Raw genomic sequence first — 8244 nt, forward strand, 5'->3', positions numbered from 1 at the left:
TTTGGAAGGTCATGCTCTTCAAATCTGGATAAAAAATTAACTTGAAGAGACAGAGACAAACGAACTTGAGATTGTAGCAGTTAAAACTTCATATTACACGAAATACAAAAGAATGCTGCGGTTCAACTAATCTGAATTTACCCTTGTAACAAGGTACCTACCTCCTTAAGGATGTTCCTGTACATTGTATCATTTCAAGTTTACTATTGAACATATACGTAGAATACTTTATATGCTTTGCAAATAACCTAGGAATTCAAAGGATGTGTAGAATAATTTACATTTCTCATTTTAAGGAGGTTCCTGTACATTGTATTATTTCAAGTTTACTGTTATACATATACGTAGAATATTGACCATATACACCTTCAGGTGTTGTTGCCGTTGTTGTTAACTGCGTAACTAACACAGTAGATACTGCTACCTGTCTAACATATTATACATAAAACTTAAGTTATGCCTTAAATTATTTTCGTATTAGTAATAAATGAATGAAGGTCGTTCCAACATTGTCACGGACGAAAAAAACATCTGGACGCATGCTCTTTTCAATTTCTACTTCCGGGAATGTCGAATTTAACATGTTGCAAAACGTTGAACATTCAGGTGAGATCAATATTTTTAAACGATTCATTCCACAATAAATATTGCTTTTAAGAGACAAGATGTTGGGTAAGGAATTTAAATCTTTAATTTATTTATTTTCATATTGCAAAACAAACTTAAATCAAATTTTAAGGTTTTGCATCATAGATTCATATCATTCCACCAAAGAGATTTCATTGCAGTGATCATCATCCATTGGCAGTATCCATAAAAATGATATTAGGCGTTTATGCAGATGCTACGCAGAGCCACATTTTGAAACAGATTCCGTATATGGTTACGTAGCAGGTGTGACAAATACAGCTGTTTATAATGAATTAATAAATTACTATTTAATGACATAATAAATTTTATTAAAGACACCACAGAATGAATGTATCCAATATTGATTCCACGATGGTAATTATACATGATCTGCTTTAAAATATTGAGGAATGCAAGAGTCTAACTTGTTTTTACAGTAAATTGTTACACATTCACAGCGACGTATACTAACATGTATAAGAGGCCAAGACAGCGTGTTTTATCAATGTAGCAGTATGGCCAGTAATTAGTGCATTCTAGTTTTTGCAATTATTTACCTACAATTAACTATACTGAAAACAATTGACTGGATAAAGAATCTGAAATACCTAGCAGATAAAGTGGCAAAAACACATTAACGCAGGAAGACCCTTTAATTGTCTACCAGTCCTCTTGTCCTCTTCCTACTAGATGGCTGTATTAAACCTGAATTATCTAAATGTTTTCTATGAAATTCATGTAGGGGAAAATAACTCACTAGGTTTTGGTTTGTCTTTAAATTACCTTCACCCGATTTGTTCTATTACGAAATTGATTCAGTATTTGAAAACTAAACAAGGAAGATAGTCTGTCCTCCGTTTGTAGTAGATGATGGTCACGTTTTAAACGGAGTTCTTCAGAAATGTGGGAAAGACTATTGCAAAATGTCTAAAATGGGTGTATAAAGCTTTAAAATTGAATATATTCATGAAAACATTCTGTTCAATTTCTATAAAAGGATACCGTAATTTGCTAATTTTAGTCGTTAAGATATTGTCTACCTTTTTTTCTAGAAGTGTGGGAAGGCTTATTGCAAAATGTGTTCAATGGCTGTATAAAGCTTTGAATATGCTCATAAAGAACTTCTGATCAATATCTATAAAAGGATACCGTAGTTGGCGATTTTCAGTCGTAAAGTTATTGTCTACCTTACGATCAGACATTGTTCACTAGGTAACTAAAATAATAAAATCTGTAAAATGATCTTTTGGAATCTAAAAATGCAACCAAGAAGAATAATTGATTGAGTCTGTTCATGAAAGGTAATGAAATGTGCACCCTATAACCTGCTCAAGCGGAACTCTATTACACATATGTTAAATGGACTCTCTGATCTCAAAGGACCAGGAAATATAATAGCACTGAAATAAAAAATAATCTTACAGTGAGATATGTTCAAAGACACGTATGTTTTCATAATCGATTACTCTGACATTTTAAAGGAAATGCTTTTTATAAGCAAAATCTTTTAATCTTTATTACTGGACCGCTAAAAATGCATTGTCGCGTTTTAAACTTGAAAAAAAAGCTTGTACCAACAATAAATCGAATTCCTTGTAGTTGTACAGTATTTTCATCATGTAGAATCCAAAAAACATTTCATTGATAGGTGACATTGACCGTCGTCATTTTGCTTTAATGTCTGTGACGTCATTTGAATTATTGTACAATAGGAACAATAGAAAAGACCTCGTTGACTTACGATATAAATCATATTCATTGGACAAAATAAAACTTACACTATTTAAGCGTTGATTCATTTATCTACGCAAGTTTCATTATGTTACTGGTATTGTATATTTATAAGACTTACTTGATTCCCCGCTTTTAAATGGACCCTCTATGATTCTAGGAATCAACACATCCGCCGGTAAGACCTTATGATGCATTTTCAAACACGACTTTTTGTTATATTTGAACTGAGGCATATATTGATGGACAATTCAATGAATACACTTTACAGTGACTTTAGACAGGCGTACAATATTTTGCAAATAATCGCTGTTAAATTCAGTTGAATGTACTAGAAACGGCTTAGGTAGACACAACTTCATTAATTATGAGTTCTCACATTTGTTACGGTGCGTCTTATCAAGTCCTTATCCTTCCGGATGTTATTTGCTTGACATCTTTTTATTCTCAGAAGTGCACAATTTATTTTCTAAACGAGAAATGTAGTGTTAGTACTATCTTGAAATTGTCTTAAAATAAAATGTCCTAACCGATTCAATTTTAATCCTAAAGGCATGTCCATCACGCGTCGATACAGATGCATATTTGGCTATGACGTAACATGCACACTACATTTGGGATAAAAGTGATATTTCAAGATCATTTCTGCGTACAGCTAGTCAATAATATCGCAATAAATGTGCATGTTGAGAAACTAAAATATATTTAGAGTGTAGTTTACTAAAGTGTTGTAAAGATGATACTAAAATAGTGATAGTTTTTTTTTAACCAATGATTAAACTTGCTGAGTTTCTCTTTTAATGAAATATGTCATACATCAAATCATTTGATACCGTGGTTATCAAGCAATAAATGAAGGATAGTTAAACGTAGCTGGTTGCTACTACATGAGGCCATGAAGTGATCCTGCGGATCTATTAGAGAAAAGACAGCCTAACTGAGCATGTAAATAATATAAATATGTCATTTAATGATAAGAAGTACATACATATATGTTTTTGTCCCCTTGTCGCGTTAAAGCAACATACTTGTCGGTATTTTTAATGGTAACTTTACTATCTTGCAAATATCAGAAGTTACAATTAAGAAAATCAAACATCAAATTGCTTTCTTATATCAAACGTCAATTATCAGGAGATTTGAACTCCAGACACTGCACAATTTCTGTCAGACTAAGTATTACGATATCAGGTCTTACAGAGTTATCAACATGCTACTCTCAGGAAGTTAAAGCATTTACAGTTGCAAAATTCATTGCATAGTTATACTTACTTTATCAGAAAATGTTATTCTTGTTGACAATGAGACAAGCGGTTTAAATTTGCAACCAGAACTTAATCGTTATCATACTGAACACGACTGATTCTACCATTGTTACCGGTGTAGATTAGGATCAGTCTGCACATCTGTGCAATCTGATCATAATCTGCACTCTTCGCCATTCAGTCAGCATCTTTTTGGGAATCACCCTTCTTAAACATTTAATGATACTGTCAAAGTTGAAAGATGGAAAAGTTCATTTTAGCAAAGTAAGGCTTAATCCATTTTCTACTCTTGCTACACATTTGCGTTTAGAATCAAACGATGTTATACGTATACATAAATATACACGTTTGAAATACTGCTTAGTGTGACAATTCGAAATAATGAATTTTCTGATTATCCCATTAAGCGAGGAAAAAGTAATGTTTTGTGCATTTAGTAAATTAGTCCTTCAAGTGAGTTTACATGTGATACTGTACTTGTTAGAGAGAACAGAACATTCATTTCGATAATATATTCCTTATTTAATCATATATTTAAAGGCGCCGTGTTCAAAAAGCGTGGCAAAATGCTGTTACGAATTTGATAATCGAAATTAGGAAGAGAAGCTCTAAAGTTAAATATCATTTAGTTTCTTGTTTGAAAACAAACAATGACTAGTTTTAGGCTATATGTTTCATGTACTTCAAGTCTACAATATCTTGGAATCAAATCTTCTTGATGGTACGGTATACGTAAAGGTCTTGTGTACCGCGACCCGAAATTTCCAATACCAGCTTGAGTATATATAAATATTCACTTCGGAAGAAAGTCTCTCAGAATTACAGAAGATTTCCCATTAAGTAGACAAATAGGAGATTCTGAATGTTAATAACTATTAAAGGTATATAGTGCTTAATGTACATTTTTGTATTGTTGAAACGGATGTTTACTACTTCAATACAAACTGTTGGGATACTGTACAAACGTAAGCTATTTTTCATTTATTGCTTGAATAAACAATATGCTGTATTTGCAAATATTTACCTAAAATATTTAGTCAGTTGCATGCATCTTTAATAACATGCTTTTAACTTTGTCAACGTCAATGATAATATTTTGACAATATTGTGGCATAGACATATCTACAGTAAATTAAAAAAAAATGTGTTTTACATGTAATACATATATGAAATAGTCAGGAGATCACATATTTCTTTAAATATTTACATTTGTTTCGTATTATTTTACATCTATGAGTATAATTATCAAAACTTTGTCGCTTTCAGCAGAAAAATATTTATAGAATGTATTTCCTATAAATGTCAATATTGTATGTGTGAGATATCTTCGCTATTGGTATAGCACAAAGTATAATAAGTTTCCGTGAATGTTTTGAAAATATATTTAACACTTTATCAGATGTCAGTCAGCGTGCGGATAGTTATTTTACTGAACGTGGTCCACAATCCTAGAAATTCGTTGTTTTGTTCTCTCAGCTATTGCTTGATATAGTTATTTTGAATTATAAATAAAGTATATTAATATAATCACATTGTGCAAAGACTATGCAAATAATAATATCTCAATAATTTCCAATATCAATTTCTGTGTTCTCGTCTGCGATTCGCCTGCAATTGCCTACACTACTCTTCAAAGCCCCCTGCTCTTTATCATCAAAGTTAAAATCAAGGAAATAACTACGTTTTGAAAGTTCATTTATAGAAAAATTTCTCGCTTCAGAACCACAAAACAGTGAATTACAATACAAGTCTCATCTGATAGATGTCTTGGTAATGTCATACATGTTTTATCTGTTCGTTTTTTTATTGCAGGGAGTTATCCTGGAATTATACCAGATATTGTCTGCGACACGAAGAGCAAAACGAGATATACTGCTTAATAAGTAGTTTTCTCTCTATGTTTGATTGGCAATCTGACTTTCTTATAGCATTTTGATGGTGAACATAGGAATGACTGACTTTAAGAGCTAGCACTGGGATACAACTGGTATTCTGAGGCAATAAATGTCAAATATTTAACAAAAGTTAGACTGGATTCATTAGAGAAATATTTAATGAAAATATTCTACGATAGTTTTTTCTAAACTTTGACAAGGAGAACTACATGTAATACTAAGTACATCAATATGATTTGAATGCGACAAGGTTTGGCTCATATGTTTTGAGGAACGGATACGAAATTACGAATATATTACTGTAAGCAGTTCCACATTTTCATGACAAAAGGTATCCTATCAAGTATGAAACTATTGTTTTATCTATACGCTTTGTCAGTGACATGCAAAATGCAGGACATGATAGCTGAAATGAACGTTTCGTGGACAACAGATTCTTATGTTGTACGTCAAACTCAAGAAAAAAGGTGTGATTTTGCAAATGGAACTGGCAGCTATGCGTTAGGACTAGAAAGAAATACATCGGGTCATGGTAATAACATATATAACAATGAGATCTTAGTAGTTAATGTATCAAGCTGTGGATATGGGACAGTGCAAAAACATATCTGTAATTTGTGCTCCTTACCAAGAAATGTGTCTATAGACATGTCCTGGAACAATATATCGATGCTAGATGACAAACAATGTAACTGTCCTGTCATAAAGGAAATGGATTTCTCAAATAATGAGCTAACAGTGCTAAGAGCCAATACATTTGTTTTCATCCAATACGTGGAACGAATTAATATGTCCGGAAATCATATTTATCAAATACAACAACGTGTTTTCAATAAACTGAGACTGTTAGAAGTGCTTGATTTATCAAATAATGCTCTAAGGAGGATACACTTAGATACATTTGATAACATAAGCTATCTACGTATATTGAATCTATCGGCAAACAAAATACACAGCTTACGGCCTGGGACATTTTCAGCGCTTAGAAACTTAGAAGAGTTGGACTTGTCAAATAACGATATTTATTCGCTAAACAGTGGAGTTTTTAAGGGTCTTGAAAATCTACGACTTTTAAATCTCGCTTTCAATAAGCTGACAAATCCAAAATTAATCTTTTTGTTTCCCTGTGTCAATTTATCTTTATTTGACCTGAGCGGAAACAATTTTGTCAGTTTTGGAGAAGGATCTCTAAATGTCTTTCACATATACGAACTGTTTTTAAATAATTTACCAAGATTAAGATATATAACGAATGGCGCTTTTCGCAACGGCGGTCGCCTTACAAAAGTTGACCTGAGCAGGAACAAAAACCTTATTTTTATTGAAGAATATGCCTTTCAAAATATGCAAGATTATATCACATATGATATTAGCTTCACCTTGTTAAAATCATTTCCAAAGGTATCAAATAATATGAAAATAAAAGCAACAGAGACTCCTCTGAGATGCGAATGTACCCCAGTAGCAGATACATGTTCTCGTAATGATTCGTCAAAAGATGGTAGACAAACTACACACGTTTGTGGGCCAAGCATTGTTTCACAGATAGCGGACAACTATTTTGTATACGTTGGCCAGCGTCTTGAAATAGATTGCTTTGCAGTTGGAGAGCCTAAACCACGTGTGACATGGGAAAGAATATATTCTTATCCGAATGGAACGTTAAGTAGTATAGACCAACTAGCCGCAAGATATTTCTTAAATCTATACATTTTATCGTTAAATTTCGAAGGCAAATACCGATGTGTTGCAATGTCAAACAGTATAATAGTCCATAAGAATTTTAATATATACGTAAAACAAATAGATATAGGTATAAAAGTATTGTCACGTAGCTCTCACTCAATACTTGTTGCTTGGAACAAGACACAACATGCACAACGTCACGTCCTTTTACATCGTGCATTTGAAACAACTTCTGATTATATTATTGAGAATTTGAATGAATACTGGAAAGTATTTATAGTAAGGTATTTGCAGCCATTCACAGAATATGAAATATGTATAGCCTCGTTTTCAGACATAAATGATAAATCGTGTGTCAGAGTGATGACTTTAAATCAACAAAAGCAATCAGGATCAGGTGGAATTCGTCATAATAACCTCGCAATAACATTTCTTGCTTTATCTGGAGTCGTGTTTGGTGTTTTCATTTTGGCAACTATGTATAGGTGTCTACAAAAAATCCGTATCATTTCAAGACAAAATATTTTCATTGTTGCTTCAGAATCACGCGAATGTTTTGCTAACGTAACGGAATCTACATTTACGTATGAAAATCACAATACAGAACTTTTGGTTGATACAGCGTAAGAGCAAATAAAACGGGTTTCACTAATAGACACGAAAGTACGATTTGTATTTCTATTAAACGAAGAAGAATGAAAATATGTGTTATTGTGCATCAGATCAAAGTTTGTTTGTCAAAATTACTACGTCATAGCGTCAGATATAATAGCTGTGCGGTGGAATAAAAACGCTATCTTACCGCTATATGTAAGGTGGATATTGTCAAACATATAGATAATAATCCTTGATATCGTGTATAAGACCAAATCATTAATCTCAAACTTACAGTGATTTCTTGTTAAATAAAATCAATGTGTGGAATCCCGATGCGAAGGACTTATATCCACTGGATATATTTTTTTTCTTATTTTCTTAAATAATGCTTCCTAGATTTCTATTTTTATCTTATATGTCACCTTTCAATTTTGTTAGCT

The 8244-nt window shown here is 32.4% G+C and overlaps 1 protein-coding gene across 1 annotated transcript; it reads left to right on the plus strand.

The window, feature by feature from the left end:
- Positions 1-5489: 5489 nt before the first annotated feature.
- LOC128548768 (leucine-rich repeats and immunoglobulin-like domains protein sma-10) lies at positions 5490-7834 on the plus strand. The gene has a single exon (XM_053524212.1). It carries the CDS (start codon positions 5843-5845, stop codon positions 7832-7834), a length of 1992 nt encoding a protein of 663 aa, XP_053380187.1. The 5' UTR covers positions 5490-5842.
- Positions 7835-8244: the final 410 nt, after the last annotated feature.

Source organism: Mercenaria mercenaria, chromosome 15, assembly GCF_021730395.1.
Source record: "Mercenaria mercenaria strain notata chromosome 15, MADL_Memer_1, whole genome shotgun sequence".
In the NCBI taxonomy this organism is placed as follows: Eukaryota; Metazoa; Mollusca; class Bivalvia; order Venerida; family Veneridae; genus Mercenaria; species Mercenaria mercenaria.

Bases quoted from the DNA above. Each gene is read 5' to 3' on its own strand.
- LOC128548768 (XM_053524212.1), top strand. From the start codon at position 5,843: ATGACAAAAGGTATCCTATCAAGTATGAAACTATTGTTTTATCTATAC.